The sequence below is a fragment of the Danio aesculapii genome, chromosome 11 (genome assembly GCF_903798145.1).
Source record: "Danio aesculapii chromosome 11, fDanAes4.1, whole genome shotgun sequence".
Classification (NCBI taxonomy): Eukaryota; Metazoa; Chordata; class Actinopteri; order Cypriniformes; family Danionidae; genus Danio; species Danio aesculapii.
Genome location: NC_079445.1, coordinates 25,956,187 through 25,980,413, shown reverse-complemented (window position 1 = coordinate 25,980,413; position 24,227 = coordinate 25,956,187). Strand labels below are relative to the sequence as shown.

Genomic DNA, 24,227 nt, shown 5'->3' with positions numbered 1-24,227 from the left:
GTTTTTCCTAATTTTGCGGATTCCCGTCATTAACGGTCATCATCTGTTTCCTGTGCAGCACATGGGAGTTGCTATGGTAATTATAAACGTTTGGGAGAAGCGCATTTATTTGAACTGTGATCAAAAAACTGACTGGAACTACCTGTCCGTTTCCTCCATCCAATCAGAATCAAGAATTTCAACAGACCATGGAATAAAATTATATAATATACTAACTATATAATTATTAATAATGCATTGTAAAATAATAATTGTGCAGTGCATGTGTATGTAGATGGTGTGCAAACAGAAAGGTAAAGTATTGCACAAGTTAATTAAAATAATTGAGTTTGTGTAATTGTCAGCAACATGGGGAAGAGTGGCAAACGTGAAAAAAGCATAAAGATATAAAGCATGTCCTATCATAGTTTAAAGCACAATGCATAGCAGCAAAGCAAGAAACTGAACATAAACAACAACAAATCAGGCAGATTTGAGCAGTTTTGGCGAAGTTAAACGTTTGCCTGACTAATACACCCAAAAATATAATGTGGACATAAGTTAACAGAAGTGATACCGTTTTTCTCTTCTTCCAGACTGCTGTTGTCATTTCCCATGCTTAGAGCTGCAACTAGCATAAATTATATATATATGGATGGGGGGATGGACAGGGGGATACGTCCCCCTCACTTTTAGAGACAGACCATTTAGAAACAGGTGATTAATAATTATATGAACGTATGATCTCATACAGCCGTCCCCCCCCCCCCCCCCCCCACACACACTTTTAAAATGTCTAGGGAGATGTTCCAGGCATGTCCCACCGGGAGGAGGCCTCGGAGAAGACCCAGGACACGCTGGAGGGACTATGTCTGTCGGCTGGCCTGGGATCCCCCCGGAGGAGCTGGAGGAAGTGTCTGGGGAGAGGGAAGTCTGGGGTTCTCTCCTAAGACTGCTGCCCCCACGACCCGGCCCCGGAAAAGCGGCAGAAAATGAATATATATATATATATATATATATATATATATATATATATATATATATGTATATATATATATGTGTGTGTGTGTGTATGCTGCTAGCAGCTGCAAAGGGGGCCATGCCGCGCGTATGCGGCTATGCACGTACAGGAAAAAAAAATTTCACGTTTTTTTTTTTTTGCATTCGTCATAAAATGATTTTTTTAAATGTATTGAACAACATATTATCAATATATATTTTTATTTATACTAAGTTTGTGTTATTATTACTAAATAATTATTTTAATAATTATTATTTTTTCAAGCAACCGAAATGGCGCCCCCCTGCGGAGTGGCTGCCCTACGCAGCCTGCGTATTCTGCGTATAGAGAGCGGCAGTACTGATTAAAAAAATATCCTATGTTGAGTAATGAATAGTCTTACTTGCAAATATTAAGGAAATTAATTTACCTTCACAGATTGAAATGATGCCGTTAAGATGAGATTCAAAAACTGGCCTCTAAATTTGCGCTGTCGCGTCACATGACCAGCTACAGCATGCACGCACATCTGATTGGTTGAAACATTGTATCATAAGCTCCACCCTTGTTGACCCTGGAACACTTAGAACTCTGCAATATCAGGACGTGTACGGTGGCGCAGCGGGTAGCACTGTCGCGTCACAGCAAGAAGGTCGCTGGTTTGAGCCTTGGCTGGGTCAGTTGGTATTTCTGTGTGGAGTTTGCATGTTCTCCCTGTGTCCACGTGGGTTTCCTCCGGGTGCTCCAGTTTCCCCCACAGTCCAAAGACATGTGCTATAAGTCTATAAGTGAATTGGATTAACTAAATTATCCATAGTGAATGTGTGTGAATGAGTGTTTATAGGTGTTTCCCAGTGATGGGTTGCAGCTGGTAGGGCATCTGCTGCGTAAAACGTGCTGGATAGGTTAACGGTTCATTTTGCTGTGGCAACCCCTGATTAATAAAGGGACTAAGCCAAAAAGAAAACGAATGAATATTTAATAATGAATAATAAAATTCTATCAAATGATACATAACACTACACTAGACAAAATTTATATATTTAGCAGTTTTATAAGAGCCGCTAATCCTACTTTAAAGACTATAAAAACAATTGTTCTACATTAAAAATACAACAATATGAGTTTAATATAGCCTATAAACAATGGTGAAAGCAAGGTAATGTCATGTTTCCTTTTGCATCCATTTTTCCTTCAGTCCCATTAGAAGAACAAAAATATTGATATATCATTCTCTATCCTTATTCCTCAAGTCCATGCACCAACAATTAAAATCCCCCAGTACGAGTAATGCCTTCACCTCATCCTGGATTAGAGATTTACTGACTGCTGACACGTGTGGCTCCTCAGCTCTTCCCGTCCCAGATTCCCTGAAAACCTGCAGCCACAACGATAACCAAAAACCCTGAAGAATATCTGAAGAAAACTCGATATCAATGGACCAGAGAGAGGGTCAGCCGCTAAGAGGATTAGTCCAGAAGAGGTGCCAGCTAGAATTAAAGCATCCGTGCACACTGAGAAGTGTCGGCTCATCATTTCAGTAACACCTGTCCTGCTGGACGGACGAGAGCTGACCTTATGAGTGACCACCGGACGGAGGAACATGCCCACAGGTCCAGGTTATGACCACACACGTGTCCCGCAGTAATGAACTCATCTCCAGCTATGGCACCGTCTTCTCCTGTCTTGTTTTCACCGTCGCTCGCCCGGAGGCCCCCAAGTCCCGGCCGAAGACCCAACGCAAATTTGAGATCAGCCTCTCCGTCCATCATGACTTCACCCAAACTGTGGCAGAAAGCTGCGATTTCGCGTTTGGCAGAGGAGTTTTTCTGGATAGGGGGAAGCATTGTCGCCTCACCGAAGTGGAGAATGGGCCAGATTGGTAAGCATTTAGACTCTTAAGGGTGCTTAAGAGTGGGATAGTTCACTCAATAAATTGAAACTTCACTTAGCACACACTCTCAAGTGGTACCAGACTTGTGTTTTACATGTTTTTAAGAAGATATATTGAAGCATGTAACTTGGAAACATCATTGGCATCCTTTTAGTTGGGAGAAAATAACTGTCTATGAAAGTCAGTAACAATTGAAAAAACTTTGGAACAAGTTTTTAAACACTACAAACTGAACTACACTGTTCCTATTTACTGTGACCTTTTATGTGAAGCTGCTTTGACACAATCTACATTGTATAAGCGCTATACAAATAAAGGTGAATTGAATTGAATTGAAAGTGGAATAGGCTAAATGATGACAGAATATAAAAGATGACAGAATATAAATGTATTGACAGATGACACAATATAATAGGATTGCTTGGTTTAAATCAACCACTTTCCAGCACTTTTATATTTCCAGAAGTATATAGGCCTACTACTATGTTGAATTTGATGTTTACAGCAGTAATTTGGTATTTTATGCAGTGTTACTCTGAGTGAACTTGAAATGAGTGTGTACTAAATGATTGGCCAGTGTAAGAAATGCACCTCACAGCATATGGAAACAAACAATCCCTGGAGATTAGACTGAGTAGCTGCGTCACATGACCCCTCTGTCCTTGATCCGCTCCTCCAAAGCAACGTTTTGAAAACATAACCAGAAGTGACCGATAAAAGTAACCCTTGTTGACTTCTGGTACGTCAACATGTCATTCTGACATTTTAGACATCGAAAAAGATAATAGCGTTTCAACTATCTTTGTTGAATTTCAATCAGAACAAGTGAAAACATTGTGGCCAATTGTCCCTTTCTAAAAGAAATTCTCTAAATAACTGTTTCTCATTCACTCACTTTCCCTCGGCTTCGTCTCTGATTTATCAGGGGTCGCCACAGTAGATTGAACCACCAATAATAATGAAATAATATAAATATTAACATTTTACTCAAACCCCTTCCTAATAAAAACAGTAAATCTTCAGTAAATGCTGAAATATTATTTATATTTTGTAGCAATTCAAACAAATTATTTGCTGAACGATTATAAGACTACTTCCTTGTACGAGTTCATTGTTGTACTTTCCATGATACGTGCCAGCACACAGTAAATATTCTTACTAACCTGTGTGTAAGTGTGTGTTGTGCCTTGTATTCTTCATGTTGTGGGGACATTTGTAATATAGCAATACCAGTACATTTTTGACCTTGTGGGGACACTGTGGTCCCCATGAGGAAAAGGGTTCATAAATCACACAGAATGAAGTGTATTGAAAATGTAAAATGTTAAAATGCAAATTGTTTCCTGTGAGGGTCGGGTTTAGGGGTGGGGTAGGGGTAAGGGGGTAGAAAATACACTTTATACACAGTAAAAATTCTTATGTCTATGGAAAGCTGTAAGTGTGTGTGTGTGTGATGCAGCTGGGTAATCTGATTGAGAAGGTACTTGATATGTCTGCTTGTACAATTAAACTGACATTTACAAGGATTTTCTTGCATGTGCATTTAATAAAGTTTTCGTCAATATGAATAAATGAAGTGTATTGAAAGTGCACTCCTATTACACTGTTAAAAAATTAATGGCTGTTTTGAAATCAAATTAACTTTACAAATCATTTCTTCTTACATTACATTAAACAGACTTTAAACATTTATAAGTTAGATGTCATGTAACAAATAATCCTGAAACATGATAAACTTTTTTATTAAGTTAAAGTAACACGAAAACATATGCTGTCATGACTTATTAATCATATATTTTTTACATTGTGTTGATATCACATTTGCAGCCCGATACTACTAATGAAAATGCTCTTTTGCAGTGGAGAGATGCATGTGCAACATGCAGGCCGGCTCTCAAATGATCAAACTGAGAGGAAAATCCAAGGCTCTGGTGCGTCTCTTTTATCTAGATGAGCACAAGTCCTGTATCCGCTGGAGGCCTTCAAGGAAACACGAGAGAGCAAAAAGTAAGTGAGATTTAAATCTGTTCATGTGCTGGTGGGATATGTAGCATGTGCTTATTACAATAAATTATGTGATTTAATGGGGCATTAAATATCAGTTTGCAATTCATGTATTTCTTTTACAAAAAAGTGGAGATATTGAAGTTTTCATGGCACACTAGCCTACTGCTCACGGGATAAATTAATCCATAAACAAATGCATTCATGAATGAATGAAACAAAAAAAAAATCTATAATGATAATAATAGTTTATGTGTTGAATATTTTGACCTAATCCACATTTGATTACAATTTTATGGTGCTTTTGAAAGTTTGAACATTGTTGTCTTTTTAATGGCAAAATTCCAAATCCAACTTCTATATCTATTTTCTAATTTCATTATTTTTAAATAATGACTACTTTTTACATGGTTAATAAATTTTATATAGTGTACAAATTAATGCAATATTTATTTAGCCCCTTTAAGTTATATATTTTTTTCGATCCCATGTTCAGTCACTTAAATCACCTTTCTTCCTCATTCTGATGCTCAATTTGAATTGCAGCAGATCATCTTGACCATGTCTACATGCCTAAATGCATTGAGTTGCTGCCATGTGATTGGCTGATTGGAAATTTGTATATTTCATATAAATGATGAAAAAGTATTACCGTAAACAATGTATGTTGTGACACCACAAAAAAAGTGATAGAGCATAATATGAAACAATAGACTTTTTTTGTCTATGTGATATAGTCAAGCCGGAAATTATTGATACGCTTGGGGTATGAATAATGTATGATATTCAGATTGTATATTATCATATTGCTGAAACAATTATTAAACGTTTACTGTTCTTGTTTTATTCAGTCACCATAGACTCCATCCATGAGGTCTGTGAAGGAATGAGAACCGAGGTCTTTAGGCGATTTGCCAACAATAACTTTGATCCAAACTGCTGCTTCAGTATTTACCACGGAGACCACGTGGAGTCTCTTGACTTGGTTTCCACCAATGGAGAAGAGGCACGGACCTGGATCACTGGCCTTAAATACCTCCTGGCAGGCATCAGTGATGAGGACAGTCTGGCAAAAAGGCAACGTACACGAGATCAATATCCTTTTAATTGTGTCCTCTAAGGGAAAAGGGCTGTCTGTCAGAGAGGCAGACTAAATCCACACACAGCCCCCTCATGTGGCCTGGTTTAGTTTTGTGCAAATTGTTCTGTATTGTGTGTGGAGGTTTCCTTACAGACTGTTGCAAATGGTTGAGACAGACCTTTTCAGAGGCAGACAAAAATGGAGATGGGAATTTGAGCATTGGAGAAGTCCTGCAGCTGCTTCACAAGCTCAACGTGAACCTCCCAAAGCAGAAAGTCAGAGAAATGTTCCAGGTACATTTCATTATACAACTTGTCAGAATGCATTGTTAAAGCAGTCGGGGCAAAAGGTCTTTGAACAAAAAGTGTCAAATGTGATCATGGACGCTCAGTTTTTATGCTATTTTGATGTTTTTTAAACAACTACGTACAAAGTTTAACTGTGTTAAGGTGGCAGTTTTCATATATAATGTCTGCTGTTTGCATTTATATGTTTATCTTGTTGGACTGTAGTTGTATTTGCAAATATAATAGTAAATGCAGTTTCATTGGCTGTTGTTAAAACTGTGCATGATGGCAAGTTTTGTTTAAAGACTTTTTGACATACTGGCTTTCCACAATTTAATTTCAAGAGTTCACACTTAGCTGATAATTGATAATAAAGCTTGTTTGCCATGCTCAGGAAGATCCGATAAACTCCCCTGACTTATTTCTGGCTAATAAAAGCTATAGGAATGCTAAGGAGAGATATTCCACTTGCTAAAAGCTTGATTATGATGCCAATTTGGTGTGTTCAATTTACTTAGATTGCGTGTTTTTTGTATTGTGGCAGGAAATCGGAGAACCCAAGGAAAACCCATATGAACATGTTAATTTTTCAAGACAAAGAAACTCTGGTTATTTATAGTGAGTTATCTGATTGGTGAATTAATCACAAGCTAATGCGGGACCAGCCATGAACAATCATAAGCAAGTGATCCTCTCTCAAGTAAAGGTGCGGTCACACTTGACTTTTCCTTCCATAGACTTCCATTAATACGCACGCGAATGCGTCAGACCGGAAACGCGGGGTCATGCGTCAAGTTTCGCAGGTTGCTGCGGTGCAAAGTTCAAGCTTGGTGAACTCTAACCTGCGAAATCGCATCACGTGACTGCGTGAGACCAATGGAGGATCAAAACAGGACCTCTCTGGGCAGAAATTTTGTCTCACGCAGTGATGCGATTTCGCAGGTCAGAGTTCACCATGCTTGAACTTTGCACCGCAGCGACATGCGAAACTTGACGCATGACCTTGCATTTCCGGTCTGACGCATTCACGTGCGTATGAATGGAAGTTTATGGGAAGCAAAGCCCAGTGTGACCGCAGCTTTGACCTCTCCGGACAGAAATTTAAAACATTGAGCGATCGCTCGCTTTTTTAAATGTCTAATCATCATGTTTAATCCCGCCCCTTTTTGCAGCGCTGTACGACAGAATTTCGCACACACAAACTCTGGTTTGACAGCAGCTTAACAGAAGGAAGAAAATTATAATATAATATCATTCCTTGAGTTGGATTAAAAACTGAGTAGCTTCATCCTTGATAAACTCTGTTTTTGTTTTAGCATGCTGTTTTAAAAATCTCAAATGTTGGGGGTTTGTATGAGTTTTTGATGTTTTCGTTTCATTATTGATTTGGCATTTATTCCAAGGATGCATGTATTTGATCGTAAGTAGGCATGCACAATATATTGGTGATCATATTGGTATATAGAAAGAAAAACCTCAGTCCGCACATCTAGAAAAATCTTAAAGGCAGGTGCTCAATCAAGCCAAATACATTAGAAAAAGTTAAAAGAAACTGGCACACTGCCACTGTAGCTCTCAAAAGATACATTTAATTGGACAACGTTTTAACCTACATGGTCTTCATCAGAACCTGCTTATCTTTTGAGAGCTGAATTGGCAGTGTATCATTTTTTAAATTTACTTTTCCGATTATATTAGTATACAAATTGTTGCTTAAAGTTATAAGTATCAGCCAAAATTTCCATATCAGGGCATCCCTAATCCCAAAAATAGTTAAAACAGCAATATTGTGAAATATTGTTGCATTTGAAAATACATTTTCATAAAAAAAAGTCCTGTGTCAACATGTTAATACAGTGGCTGAGAGAGCTTAACATGCTGCAATTTAAGAAAACACGTGCAATTCCGAAAAAAGCCAGAAAATTAAGAAAAGATCTTCATCTTCAGCTGCATTTTCACACAACGCAAACAATTTACTGAAAACGCGTTGCATTTTCTCACAACATTTGCAAAAACAACAGAACACAACAGAAATGTTTCAAGGGGACCCCAAAAAGTAACGGATGCCGAAAAAATAAGTCATGTGATTTTGTTTTTAGAGATCATGTGATAAATATTTGCACAATGGGATAACAATAATGGACAAACCACTTTGTAAAATATCTGAAATGTTGTTTTGGTTATTCTAAAATCCCTTAGACAATGTCCATCATCAAAGTGGTAATTTCATTACCTCTCCGAACTGTCAAAACTCCTAAAGAGCGATGCCGTGACTATTGCTCAGTAAAGTTGTAGGTGATCTTTGAAAGGTGAGGTTTTTGTTTGTTTATTTTAAGATCCTGATTCCCTTGTCTTTTGTATTTTATTAGCCTAAATAACCGTAACCTAAATAGCCGGTTGTAAGAAAATTTAGCACGTTTTCGTAATTTGTTTGCGCTGTGGGAAAATGCAGCACGTTTTGTTAATTTATTTGTGTTTTGAGAAAATGCAGCACGTTTTATTAATTTATTTGTGTTTTGAGAAAATGCAGCACGTTTTATTAATTTGTTTGCGTTGTGGGAAAATGCAGCAAGTTTTATTAATTTATTTGTGTTTTGAGAAAATGCAGCAAGTTTTATTAATTTATTTGTGTTTTGAGAAAATGCAGCACGTTTTATTAATTTGTTTGCGTTGTGGGAAAATGCAGCAAGTTTTATTAATTTATTTGTGTTTTGAGAAAATGCAGCACGTTTTATTAATTTATTTGTGTTTTGAGAAAATGCAGCACGTTTTATTAATTTGTTTGCGTTGTGGGAAAATGCAGCAAGTTTTATTAATTTATTTGTGTTTTGAGAAAATGCAGCACGTTTATTAATTTGTTTGCGTTGTGGGAAAATGCAGCAAGTTTTATTAATTTATTTGTGTTTTGAGAAAATGCAGCAAGTTTTATTAATTTATTTGTGTTTTGAGAAAATGCAGCACGTTTTATTAATTTGTTTGCGTTGTGGGAAAATGCAGCAAGTTTTATTAATTTATTTGTGTTTTGAGAAAATGCAGCACGTTTTATTAATTTGTTTGCGTTGTGGGAAAATGCAGCAAGTTTTATTAATTTATTTGTGTTTTGAGAAAATGCAGCAAGTTTTATTAATTTATTTGTGTTTTGAGAAAATGCAGCACGTTTTATTAATTTGTTTGCGTTGTGGGAAAATGCAGCAAGTTTTATTAATTTATTTGTGTTTTGAGAAAATGCAGCACGTTTTATTAATTTGTTTGCGTTGTGGGAAAATGCAGCAAGTTTTATTAATTTATTTGTGTTTTGAGAAAATGCAGCAAGTTTTATTAATTTATTTGTGTTTTGAGAAAATGCAGCACGTTTTATTAATTTATTTGTGTTTTGAGAAAATGCAGCACGTTTTATTAATTTGTTTGCGTTGTGGGAAAATGCAGCAAGTTTTATTAATTTATTTGTGTTTTGAGAAAATGCAGCAAGTTTTATTAATTTATTTGTGTTTTGAGAAAATGCAGCACGTTTTATTAATTTGTTTGCGTTGTGGGAAAATGCAGCAAGTTTTATTAATTTATTTGTGTTTTGAGAAAATGCAGCACGTTTTATTAATTTGTTTGCGTTGTGGGAAAATGCAGCACGTTTTATTAATTTATTTGTGTTTTGAGAAAATGCAGCACGTTTTATTAATTTGTTTGCGTTGTGGGAAAATGCAGCATGTTTTATTAATTTATTTGTGTTTTGAGAAAATGCAGCACGTTTTTTTAAAAATGTGTTTGCGTTGTGAGCATTTTTAACTTTTGTGCTGTCAAACGGATGAAGATCGGGAAACACCAAAGATGCTTTAATACGTTGTGTTTATAATAAAACCTTAAAATGTATTTAGTATGATAAATCAGCCTTTTCTCCACATAATCATGACCAGAAGAACCAGAAGCTGTCGACTGTGGCATAATAAAAACACTGCTGTTTTCGTACCACATTGTGCTTATCTCTCTTCAGCAATTGCTTCAGCTTTTCTTCAACAGCTTTCAGTCTTACTTTGTTTCATACTAACATGATAATAAGTTTTGAATACTTTAGCTCATTTATGAACATGATTTAGGCTGGAGTATTATAGGATATAATGAAGACTACAACTCCCATAGTTCCAAACTCAGTCACAAAACTACATGCTTTGCCTTTGTGCTGTGCTTTCAGAATCCATTATTTTATGACATTACATGAATTACATTATGTATTTGCTGTCACACTGATCAATTTAATGCACTCTTGCTGAATAAAAATATTAAATTCTTAAATCCTGTTAACCCCAAACTCTTGAACAGCGAATGCCAGATCAGTTCAACACATTGCACTTACTAGTAAACCATGCTAAATTGAAAAACAAAAACATCAAGCACATTCTACTAACTGGTATTTTTGAGAAGTCTGATTCTGCTGACTTCAAAAGTTCAAAGTTGGCTGCTATGTCACTATTTACTAATGTTCTGTGGCAGGTTATATTGGTTTAAAAGACTTTCAGAGTGCCATTAGCTAAGATGCCAATGAGTGTTCTGAGTGAGTATGCAACATATGGTTCACTCTGAACAGATGGCCTCGTCTGAAACTGGCTGAGGTCTTAACTTTAGCGCCTCTAATCCTTAATGGAGACATACATTTCTACTGCAACAAATACCATGACACTACTTTCACTAAAAGTAAAAGCAAAAAAATCGAATGAAATAAAAAAATCTCAACATATGCTTAGTGTCTGTCAGTGTCAATCTGTTAATGTGTGAAAAAAATGTGAGAATATCTATTTTTTTCAAACTTCACTTGACTCAGAGTTATGTATTATATTTTTTGCCAACTGCAATCAAGCTTTTCTTAAATAGGCTTTTCAGACTACAGGGGTAAGAATGAATCAGTATCTTCTAAGGATGTACAATATATTGGTGGCCAAATCATTTTTGTAATTAGGATTTGTAATTTGTATCAAGGTTTTTATGGTTTTGCATTTTTTAATTTATTTTTTATTTTGATACTATTTAAAAATTTGCTGTAAATTTCAGTTTCAAAAGTTCACACTCAGCTGATGATTGATTATAAAGCTTGTTTGGCATACCGTCCCGAGAGAGGCCTGAGCTCATCAGATCCTCGAGCCCAGGGCTCCCTCCCGTTTGCAAGGCGAGAGGGGAGTTTGCTGTAGTAGCTAACGAACAGATAGTGATTGCTCTTAAGAGATAACTACTTACTAGGAGCATGTCTATGGTGCTGATTTGGATAAGTCAATTAACTTAAGTTGCATGTTTTTGGACGGTGGGAGGAAAGCGGGGAACCCGGGGTAAACCCACGTGAGCTCGGGGAGAACATGTAAACTCCGCACAGAAGCGTCGGCTGGCTTGGTAAGGACTAGATTCAGTGACGTGAGTGTAGTTAACTCAAAATTGACTGAAGGTTGTTTCAACTCATTTGAAAAGAGTTTCAAACTCAATGTTGAAGGTAATGAGTTAATTAAATACCTCATTACTTCAACTTAAATGGAGTAAGTTCACAGTACTGATTAGGATTAGTTTTTGAACATGAATGGTTTGTTGCAATCGGATTACTCAAATGGTTTGATTTACCTTAACTTTTTGGATTTTACAGTGTCGTTAAAGATGCCTAGTTTATATTTTTTGTCAAAAATAAATTAACTATTATTAACTGAAAACTATTATTATGTTTGATATTTATTTATTTTTTTCAGTTGGTTTTTGTAGTTATTGCTGCATAATAGTTTCTCATTTATTTTGTAGTTATTCAGTTAACAAAAATGTTTTTGACCAAGAGCTTTAGTCTTACTTTTGGTTCTCATATACTAAAATAACCTTGATAAGTAGTATCCTAGAATGTGTTTGATTATCTGTATGGACCAAATTGTCCCTAAACTAGTATAGCAAAATCATCAAGTGTATTGCAGATTCATACAGGCATATTGTAATGAAAAGACAAATGGCAACAGAGATGGTGTTACACGTGCAGCTTTATTTTAAGAGAATGGTCAGCAGGCGGGGGTCAAAACAGGAACAAAATGTTAATTTCAAAAGCAATCCAAAAGAGTAATCCAAGAGACAGGCAAAGGTCAGGGCAGGCAGAAAAACACAATCCAAAAAAACAACCTAAGAATCAGCCAGACAGAGCAAAACCTAGAAACTAGAAACAATACTGAGCAAGGAATGAATGTCTATGTGGTGCTTAAATAGTCCATGTAATCAATCTTTGATCAGCTACCAGCTGTGTGTAATCATTGGAGATCTGGAAACAGGAGTGTATGAGGGGCATGATGGGATATGTAGTTCATAAAGTGACAGAATTGTAGTCTGGGTGAAGGTGCCTGTTTACCAGTGATCTGCAAACCTGAATCACTGGTGATCGTGACACATATAACTACACTGTAAAAATTTCCATACAATTCCTTTATGTTGTCCCAACACAAAATGATTGGGTTAACTTAATTTTTTTTATTTTTTACAATTAAGTGGATTGAACATAAAACAATTAAGTTGTCCCCTAAAAAAACTTTGTGTTGGTTCAACTCATATTAAATAAGTAGTTTGAACAAGCAGCAAAAGTATTTTTTGAGTGTAGTAACTTCAGTTCCAGATGCACAGTCAGCTTGTGTTCGTGGACTGGCTTTGACAGTTACAATATACAGCGGATGGCTTTTTAACCCTTATACAAAAATGCCTATTACATTTTATGAAATATGTGTGAAGTTATGTTTCTATAAATGTGCATTCACAGGAAGCTGACACTGATGAAAACCAGGGATCATTGACATTTGAGGAATTCTGCACCTTTTACAAGCTGATATCAACACGACGAGATCTTTATTTACTGATGATCAGCTACAGCAACCACAAAGAGCACCTGGACCTGAATGACCTGCAGCGCTTCTTAGAAAGCGAGCAAAAGGCTGGTGTGATTCATTTTGTGTATCACCACACAGTTATTTGTTAAATATAATGCCACTTGAACTGTCCTTTTTTATAATTGCTGATGTCCTTTTTTTGTCATCTAGATGGTAAATGTGACCAAAGAATACTGCAAAATGATCATTAACCAGTTTGAGCCGTGTTCTCAAAACCAAAGTCATGTGGTGCTGGGCATTGATGGTATGAGACTCTTCCCCTGCTACATCTGTGCAGTATCACCAACCTAATTTCACCAAGTAGGACATGTTCCTGGATTAAAATCTATGTTGATCCTGGAACAACATTCCAATCAGCCAATCAGAATTAAGGGATACGTTTAACGTTTATGTTAAATTTAGGCTTACAGCAGGGTTTCCGCGGGGTCTTAAAAAGTCTTAAAAAGTCTCAAATTTAAAAATCGAAATTTAGGCATTAAAAAGACTTAAATTCGCTGTTCTAGGTCTTAAATATTTTTGCACAGGTCTTATTTTTCCGATGTCCATGTAACGCTACATCTAATGCTCATTTAAAGTCTTTTTTGTTGTTGTTGCTAGGTTTTCGTGGTGTTGTAGTTCTTTATTTCACTAGTTCAATTGTAATTTGCGGTATTACAACTACAAATGAGACCAGCATAGCCAATCAGCTTTCTGTTATTGAACTCACTGTGTTTGCGGAGGTTCGCTTTGGGTGCGCGCGACGTGATTTCGGCAGGTGGAGCTCACAAAATATTTTGAGACTCGAGCGAACAGTTCGTGTGGTACTGCATTTCATTTGAGTTGAATATGAAACACTTCAAAGAAATTTTGTCTGAAACAAGTACGACTGTACACACATCTTTATGGTCCGTCCATGCATGATAATATGGAGAGCCAGATGACCAATTATTGGCTAGAAATTGCAACAGCCATGGAAAAGGTGGAAAAACCTGAGGGAAGTTTGAAACCTGAAGTTTGTTAAAACAAAAAAAGAGGCCATGCAAAAGTGGAGATGCAGGTGGTTTAATATTACAGAATATGTTTTTCCACCAGTCATAGGTTTTACACTGATGTATATAGTACAATTTTGAATTGAAATCAATTTACAAGTTACAAACTAAAATCAAGGAACAAATTATTATTTTGATAACTGGAAAGGAATATATGAACCTATCAGTGTACAGTATATTGATGCCCAATATAGGATTTATTGGTAATAATGCTCAGGAATGTTGGACCATTATTGCCTTTTTAGCTTATAAGTAGAGGACAGAAACTAGCCAGACAGTAATGTGCGAATTGTTGAGTGGGCAAAATAAAAGTTAAAAAACATCAGTATTTTCAGTGAGTGTATTTTTTGCTTTTATTCTTGCCATAATAAAAAATGTATAATTGAAGAGCAGCACATGTTCTGTTGTAATATTTAACTTTAATAGGTAGAACTGAACAAAAGCAAGTGATGCATCAAAGTTTGATTTAAAAATCTTGAATGGTTATAAAAATCTTTATAATCATTATTATAAATTATACAAAAAAACAATTAGTTTAAAAATCTTCAATGATATCAATGATATGACCTAGTTCCGGAAACTTTCTACTTTTTTGTTTATCCGTCTGACTTTACTTTACTGTTTGTTTTGACTGCCCCCTGTCATCTAAAAAAGTATCTCAATGGCGAACGCGTCAAGTAAAAGCCTTGTCCGTTTTGGAGGTGCGCAATGCGGCGCCAGGTGAAGTATAAATCAGCCTTAAGATGTTTGTTTGTTTTTTCTGTAGTTCAATGGTGCATCATCTAACCTGTCTTTAGTACTGTTTAATTTGAATACATTTATTTTGCCACTTCTTTTGTGATTTAGCATTTTCTCTTTATGTGTATGCGTGTTTTTGATATTGTGATATAGGTCTTAAATTTAATATTTAATGGTCTTAAAAAGTCTTAAATTTGACATTATGATATTTGCAGAAACCCTGTACAGGTTTATGCACTTCTACATGATTGTTATCCAACTAATTTTTCTCTGAGATTTTGGGAATAATTTACAGTTATGGTGGGTTTAGGGGTAGGGAATGGGTATGGATTACATTTTCAAACAAAAATGATGCTCCAGGATCAACATAGATATTAATCCAGGATCGCATCAGACTTGGCAAAGTCATGATGTTCAGTATTCATAAAACTTGAACTTGAGCTTTTCTTTTTCTTTCTTTCTAAGGTTTCACCAACTACATGCGCAGTCCTGCAGGAGACATTTTCAACCCAGAGCACTACCAAGTAAATCAGGACATGACCCAGCCGCTAACAAACTACTACATCGCGTCTTCGCACAACACTTACCTGACTGGAGATCAGCTGCTGTCTCAGTCTCGGGTTGACATGTATGCGTATGTGCTTCAGATGGGCTGTCGCTGTGTGGAAGGTAGAAAAACGTTTTTTAAAAATGTAGCTGTCATTTTTATAGTCATCAAACAGAATATTAGGGCTGCACGGTATTGGAAGAAAGTGACATTTCAATCAGTGTTGCCAGATTGGGTGGTTTTCCATCCGATTGGGTGGTTTTGACAAAATTTGGGTGGTTTTGAAATGCTAATTTTATATGCAACTTATTTAAGAACACATAATTGTGTGCTCCTACACTATTCTGTTAGTAGTGACCAGTGTATAGCGCAAACCACGTGGGCCCATCTGCAAGAGGAGGTAAAGGAAAGTTATATCAAAATATCAAAATCTGACTCCCCGGACAAATCTGACTCCCCTTCGCATGCATGCGCATTACACCAGCGCCTGCAGGTAAACTCACATCGGTTTATCATGACACTTTTATCGATCATTGTTTCCCATAATTGACCACAAGAACAAGTATAGAAGCGTTGTCTGATTGACTACCAGCTAATAATGTTCAAAGAATTTAAAATGCCAATAGGACGATTTTTACACAAGTAAAGCAGTGTTTCGATGTGATTCGGTTATGTTGTGGTTCTGGGACCGCTCGTTGCTGTATGGTTAAAAATATGACAGTTACTAGGTTAAGTAACTAGGTTAATTTAAAGATAAATAAAATATTAATCTAATATTTAGTGGGTTTTTTTGTGCGTTTGAATAGGTTTTGGACTGGAAAAAGTCTGCTATATCTGGCAACACTGGTTTCAATATTTAGTTTTTTTGCTAAATATATTGTGATATGAATATAATTTCACCAAATGACTTTCATGTTCAAGTTTAAGATGGCTTAGTTCAATAGTTCAAGTTGGAAATAATTCATAACTTCGTAATGGTAGGATTGATTTCGTAGAACAGTTAATCTGCATAAATGACACAGACAGTGTTTTGTGGTATTGTGGAGAGACTAACTGTATACAGGTATAGAAATCGAATAATCAAATGTGAATAAATAATCCAGTTCAATTCATGTTTATTTCTACAGCACTTTTACAATGTAGATTGTGTCAAGGCAGCTTAACATAGAAGTTCTAGTAAATTGAAACTGCGCCAGTCCAGTTTTCACAAGTTCAGTTTAGTTCAGTTCAGTGTGGTTTAGTTTTCACTGCTAAAAGTCCAAACACTGAAGAGCAAATCTATCAATACGCACAGCTCCACAAGTCCCAAACCAAGCAAGCCAGTGGCAACTGCATAGTCTTCACTGTATAAAAAACAAATACAATTAAACTTTATTAAAATTACGAATGTTGCAAATTCTTAGACACAAATGGTCCTACTGCACTTGAAATCTTACAGGGATAGTTCACTCAAAAATGATAATTTAACCGCTATTCATGTGGTTTCAAACCTTTATGAGTTTCTTCTGTCTAATATACAAAAAATATCTTGAAGAAAGCTGAAAACCTGTAACCACTGACATCTATATTTGGAAAAGTCAATGGTTACAGCTTTCAAATTATCTTCTTTTGTGTATAACTAAAGAAAGATCAGACATGTTTGGAACAAGTGAAGGACTAGTAAATAATGACAGAATTTGTTTGTTTTTAGAAACAAAGCAATTAGGCAGATTAAAAAATTTTACTCTATTAAGGTTAAACTTGTATCACAGTGTGATCCCTGGTAAACTATGATCCCACTGAAATTTCCCAAGGGATGAACTACAACTAAACTTAAACTGACATTGTAGATCCTGCATTGTGACTACTGCTGATTTAAACGTTGTGATATTACAGTTTTTTCAATTGTCACAAATTTCAGAACCCTGATGTCAATTTTCAAAACTCTAGATACAAAACTCTAAACAGTCACTGCTTTTAACACAGGCTCTTCAGTGTTCAAAACTCTGCATGCTGCGTTCATTTTCTTAAAGAAGTCTTGCATTTGCAGGATCATTGGTTCACATGATCCTTTTATCATACAAATACTACAGGAAGAGAACTTTAGATCACCAGCACACAAGATGCACATCATTTCAATAAACAATCTTTAACAATCATTAAATATTGTTGTTTAAAATCTATGATACAGGTTTCATTATGGTTTAAACATAAGTGTAAAGGGAACAGTATAGACAGTGGATACACTGAACTAGTTTTATTCATTCTATCATAATGTAGGTTTAATGTAATTTCTTTCTCTATGCACGTCCCCATATAGCTGATAAATGGCAACATATGCAAATTACAATTAAATTTCCACACATTGTATATAAAATCTCATAATAGTCAATAATTTGTCAAAGTAGTGCAAAAATCACTGTCTACATTTTTTTAACCATATCATACATATACTGTGTGTGTGTGTGTGTGTGTGTGCGTGTGCGTGTGTGCGTGTGTGTGTGTGTGTGTGTGTGTGTGTGTGTTCATAAGTAAAATATATAACATAATAGATAATATATTTACGTAACATATATGTACATATTTGTAATTCTAATAGTTTTAAAAAATGGCAATATTTTGACATGTATGACATATTTTATATATGTACAATTCATATGAACTATATATGTCACATATGTAATTTGCATATATTTATATATATCAGATTTCTATTTTGAGATCTGTGTTTCAATCAGTCTGGTCTTGTGGATTTGGGAACAGGTTCTCCTCTACATCACAGTGGTGTTTTCATTACTCAAAAATCTTGGAAAGATCCTTCTGTCAATGTGGATCCAGGCCTGACATTGGTCTGCTGTGATTGGGCTTTCTTACATACAGTACAGTAATGTCAAATATGAAAACATTGTCTGTAAACGTGGTACATGGAAGAAAGAAACCATAAATATGGAATAAGGATGAATAAAGGTGAAATCTATAGATAATGTAGTCCAGTTGGGTCATCTTCTGTGGTGACTGATCCTGAAACGTTCATCATCTAAACATGTAATATTGTACATCAGTTTCCATGCATCAAGAGTAATGCAACAGTTATTTGTCTTTTTGAGTGCTCGTATCAGTTGATAATAACATCATGTTAAGTAAATAAATACGCATTTATTTCAAATGTAATGTTTGAGTTGCGTTTTGAAATGGGATCAATTTGATTTTAATTGTATTCTATTGAAAAGGTGATCTTAGTTCAACGAATAAAGTATCTTTGACTTGTGTGTATTGTATCCAAGCATTTGAAAAAAGAGTTAAGAGTTTTGCAAAAATGTGCTATTTTGGCAATGGATGTGAATTTTGTGTCTAGAGTTTTGAAAATTGACACCAGAGTTCTGAAATTTGTAAACGATTGTGAAAAACTAATGCTAAAATGATATATTGTGCAGCCCTATTGAATATGCTATCATACAGCTGACACCGTCTGTCTTTGTCTGTTTAGTTGACTGCTGGGACGGTCCTGATGGTGAACCTATTGTGCATCATGGATACACGCTTACCTCAAAAATCCTCTTTAAGGATGTTGTTGAGACAATCAACAAATACGCATTTGCCAAAACTCAGTAAGTGACACATGTAAGTGACACGCCTGGACCACAAAACCAGTGATAAGTGTCAATTATTTAAAACTAAGATTTATACATGATCTGAAAGTTGAATGAATATAAACTTTCCATTGATGTTTGTTAGGATAGGATAGTTTTTGGCTGAGAAACCTATATAACTAATCTGTGAGTTCAAAACAGTCAAATTACTGAGGAAATTACCTATAAGTTGTTGTTGTGAAATATCTTCATGGAACATGGTTTTTGCAAAATATTTCAATGATTTTTGGAATAAAGGAAAAATAGATAATTCTGACACATAAAATGTTTTTTTTTTTTTTTTTTTTGCTGATTTTGTGGTCCAGGGACACATATGTAAATATTTTAAAGGTTATACAATGTGTTTTTTTTTTATTTAGAACAGTTGAAAAAACATTATATTTCTGACTGAGTTTCATCTTTTAACAAGCCCAGCGTCTCATGATTTTTAGTATTACAGTAATTTTAGTAATACAGTAGTTTATTTTGATACATGGTATGGCTGCTGCATTTTATAGTTTATTTTGATACAATTAAATTCAAAGTATTTTATTTTGATGCATGGTTAGCTTGCTGTATTTTTGTAGCTTATTTTGGTACAATTCAGTTTAAAGCATTATATTTTGATACATGGTATGTCTGCTGTATTTTGTGGTTTATTGGGATATATTTGAACGTAAGGAAATTCGTATTTTATTTAAAAATACTTTACAATATAATTTTGCCCAACCCTCCCTGTTATCCATCATATTTCTTTACATATATTCTTTAAAGGGCATCTATTTTACCCCTTTTACAAGATGTAAGATAAGCCTTTGGTGTCTCCAGAATATGTCTCTAAAGTTTCAGCTCAAAAATACCTATCAGATTATTTATTATAGCTTCCAGAATTTGCTCATTTAGGTGTCTGAGTATACTCTAGCTGTTTTTGTATCCTGTTGCTTTAAATTAAAATAAGCTGCTTCTCCCCGCCCACCGTTCCTACGTGTGTGTGTCTGCTTCTCATCATGCACTACGTCAGATAAACTGCACAGTGACAGAGACAGACTCGGTTGAAGCTGAAATACAGCTCATTAGTCAAAAATACCAAGTAAGTTTATTTCATGTATTTGTGGTGGAATTTATTCAAGCCTTTCTGATATGATGAGTCTCACTCAAAAGCTGTTTACTGTGTACACTCAGACATATTAGCATTTACTGACACCATGCGGCCATAGGGATTATATCGGTTAAGAATTACATTTGTATAGATGTTATTATAGAAACATGGTGCCTGTCAGTCAATTCAGTGGGCGGGAAAACCACACTTCTACGTCGGGCTGTGGTGGGCCTCAAAATCACTGAGATTGGGATCCTATTTTAACGTCAGGAAATTTTTAAAAAGAGACTTGTTCGGTTTCTATCACTCCAGTATGACTGTGGACACACTATACCAACACACAGGTCTGTCCAAACAGCGTACAAAAGTTGATTTTCATCATAGGTGCCCTTTAAACCATTTTTTATGCCAAAGATAGAAACCCCTAAGTTCAAAACCCCCTGATATAACACAATATAATATAATGTTCTTCTTATAATGACTGTAATATAAACATTGTTGTCTACTCTCAGATTTCCAGTGATACTCTCTATAGAGAACCACTGCACTGTGCCTCAGCAGAAGAAAATGGCTCAATACCTCATGGAAGTGCTACAGGACAAAGTGGACCTGTCAAACATAAACGCAAACGAGTCCAGGCGTCTGCCATCTCCAGAGGATTTGAAAGGCAAAATACTTGTCAAGGTGAGACAATATGTTTAAGCGGGTCATAAAAACACTGAGTGCATTTGAGAGCACAGCGTTTTAGTGTACCAAGCTGCTTTCCAGGGGAAGAAACTGCCAGCAAACATTGACGCTGATGCTGATGAAGGAGACGTGTCTGATGAAGACAGCGGAGAAGAGGACGAGGAGGAAGAGCAGCAACTTAATGGAGATGTGAGATACTTCTTACTTTTATAATCACTTTATGTCCTCCCTGAAGTGTCTACGTAAAGAATGTCTGTGTCTATTGTCCTAACATTTTCAAGAATATATCAAAAGCCAGATCTCCTTATCACAGTTTTAGGCATTACTGAGATAGCTAAAACCAGTACAGAACAAAATACAGTTCCATTAGCAGTCTACAAGCATGAAGGTTAATATTATTAAAGTGGAAACAGAAAGCTGCTCCTACATACAGCTGAAGTCAGAATTTTTAGCCCTGCTGAAATATTACCCCCCCCCCCCCCCCTAAGTATTTTTCCCTAATTTTTTTTTTCAACGCATTTTGCTTAAGGGGGATAATAATTTTGAACTTAAATGAATTAAAAAAATTAAACAGTGCTTTTATTCTAGCCAAAATAAAACAAATAAGACTTTTTCCAGAAGAAAAAATATTATAGGAAATACTGTGAAAAATTCCTTGCTTTGTTAAACATAATTTGGGAAATATTTGAAAAAGAGTAAAAACACAGGAGGGAGAATAATTTTGACTTCAACTGTATATACATCTAATAAGGGATGTAATGAAACATTTGGAAATGGAGAAAATCAGATTCTCCCTAAAAAAGGAAGAAGTCAAATTCTATAAAATCTGGCAACCTTTCATAGATTATTTTAAAGACACAGGAAAGAGTTAAATTGAAGAGGATTAGACTAATTTAGATTAAAACAGAAGGTTAGTTTTTATTTTTTATTCATTTACTCTTTTTTTGTATTTATTTATTTATTTTATTTAAATGTTTTTATTATTTACATATTTTATTTATCTTTTATTATTTTACTTTTGTATGTATTGTTTGAATATTGTATCTTTTATTGTTAATTGTTTTGTAAAAGTTTGTTGTACTAAATAAGTCATTGAGTTTGAATGTTTATGGTGTGTGTTCTGGGTTACAGACCACAGAAGGAGCGCCAGAGTTGGCATCTGCAGATGAATCAAAGAAACGCTCACGGAGGAAGTTCATGGGCAGCTTCAGGCGCAAGGTCTGCAAATGGCTTTACACCAGTGAAATAAGGGAAATGAAATGCAAAAAAGCATTTTGATATTTATTTATCTGTGTTTCAGAAGAAAAAACAGGTCAAGGTAAAAAAGAAACCTGTCGTGAGTGACTCTGATACTGAACCAGAAATCACAAACACTAACGACAAACAGGTCATCAACTATGGCAAGTGAGTATTACAGGAAATACAAAATATACAGTTGAAAACAAAATTACTAGCCTTCCTGTGATTTGTGATGGTTAACAGAGAAAGGACATTTTCACAGTATTTACTATTATATTCTTTCTTCTGAAGAAAGTCTAATTTCTTTTAGTTTGGTTGAAAAAAAGCTTCAAGCTTTCTCATAATTTTTTAAGGGTAATATTTTTAACGTTAAGATCTTTTTTTCACTTGGCTTTAAATTGCTGTTGTCCAATGACTTGCCTAATTAATCTAACTTTTCTATTTAAAGTAACTAACCTAATTAAGCCTTTAAATCGCACCTTGAGCTGAATACTAATATCTTGGAAAATAACTAATAAAATATGAGCTGTCATCATGGCAAAGACAAAAGAAATCAATTAGTGGAAATGATTATGTTTAAAATGTGTGGCAAAATCACTCTATTAAACAGCACTTGAAAAATAATGAGAAAATAATAAAAATTTCACATAAGCGCTTTTAATATTGATTCGAATTATGAAATTGACAATGAATCTAAAATATTTTTGCATTTACAGTAAAGTTTGTTGTGGAATTCAAATATATAAAAAATAATATAAAATCAAAAAACCATCTTAGTTTTAATGTTTTAAGTTCAACTAAATAAAAATAAGACATTTGATCATTATCTAACTAACAATTGCTAGCAAAACCTAAAACAAATAAACATGATATATGTGTTACTCTAAATAAAATAAATATTTATACAATGTATTATATAAATAATATAAATATTTTATTTGGTTATTTAAGTTTTAATTATATGTGATGCAGCACATAATCACAGTGAAGTTCAGCATAAATTGTCTTAGCATGCTATTTGTCCTGTTATATGAAATATACATTGTTCTGTACATGCCCAGGTAGCTTACAGTTAACCAACTGGCATTTTTCATAGTTTTATCTTTATACATTTTACACTTTAACATACAAATTATTATAATCTGTTAAATGTTACCATGCACATCTGTGATGTCTCATGTTCTACGTTAATGCTTGCAGACGAAGAAAAACGATGCGACTTTCTCGTGCCCTGTCTGATCTGGTCAAATACACCAAGTCAGTGCGTGTTCATGATATCGAAACTCAAGGTGAGGCAAATCCAATAAATCAACAGAAGTCATATAAAAAAAAAGTCTTGACAAAAATGTGTTGATTTGTGTTTTAGCGTACATGTCCAGCTGGCAAGTCTCCTCCTTAAATGAAAGCATAACCAATCAGATTCTCCAGCTGAAGCCTGCGCAGTTAGTTCGCTTCAACCAACGGCAACTTTTACGAGTTTATCCCTCCAACTACCGTGTGGATTCCAGTAACTTCAATCCTCAGCCTTTCTGGAACGCAGGATGCCATTTAGGTTCGAATTAGCTCTTTCTATCATTTATTTTTAATTATTTCCTATCTACACCCATATAGAAAATTGATACATGGAAATACAGTATATGCAAATCACATATATGTGGATTTTACCAATAATATATATTATATATGCAACATATATTTTGTAATATTGCAAAATTGGCTGCTTACATATTTTTTTCAACCATTGTAATTACGAATATGTACATATATTATTATATATTTTCAAATATGTACATATATTATCTATTAGATATAATTATATAGATACAGTGGTGTGAAAAAGTATTTGCCTCTTACTAATTTCTTTTTTTTTTTTATGTTTATCACAGTTTAATGTTTAAAATTATCCCATAAATTTAAATATTAGTCAACGATAACACAAGTAAACACATAATGCAGTTTTGAAATGAAGGTTTTTAGTATCAAGGGAAAACAAAATAAAAAATGAGGTGCTATAACTAAAAATAGGAATTATATAAACAAACAAGTATTTCTAACAAAATGCCAGGTATATAAAGACAGGAAGAGTGTGTCCCATGGGTGGTTTGTTAAGCCCACTCACCTGCATGGAGCACACTCGCGTATCCTACAGATATGTGAT

The 24,227-nt window shown here is 34.9% G+C and overlaps 1 protein-coding gene across 1 annotated transcript in view; it reads left to right on the top strand.

Annotated features, from left to right (window-relative positions):
- The first annotated feature begins 2,626 nt into the window (after positions 1-2,626).
- Positions 2,627-24,227, top strand: part of plch2b (phospholipase C, eta 2b) — a 29,164-nt gene continuing 7,563 nt past the window's right edge. Inside the window, exons 1-14 of the mRNA XM_056468845.1 lie at positions 2,627-2,861; positions 4,734-4,880; positions 5,729-5,986; positions 6,112-6,251; positions 12,997-13,167; positions 13,274-13,367; positions 15,355-15,558; positions 18,903-19,023; positions 20,656-20,827; positions 20,912-21,019; positions 21,962-22,048; positions 22,131-22,234; positions 23,270-23,358; positions 23,436-23,621. Coding sequence (XP_056324820.1) covers positions 2,627-2,861; positions 4,734-4,880; positions 5,729-5,986; positions 6,112-6,251; positions 12,997-13,167; positions 13,274-13,367; positions 15,355-15,558; positions 18,903-19,023; positions 20,656-20,827; positions 20,912-21,019; positions 21,962-22,048; positions 22,131-22,234; positions 23,270-23,358; positions 23,436-23,621 — 2,116 coding nt within the window. The remainder of the gene's footprint in view (positions 2,862-4,733; positions 4,881-5,728; positions 5,987-6,111; positions 6,252-12,996; positions 13,168-13,273; positions 13,368-15,354; positions 15,559-18,902; positions 19,024-20,655; positions 20,828-20,911; positions 21,020-21,961; positions 22,049-22,130; positions 22,235-23,269; positions 23,359-23,435; positions 23,622-24,227) is intronic.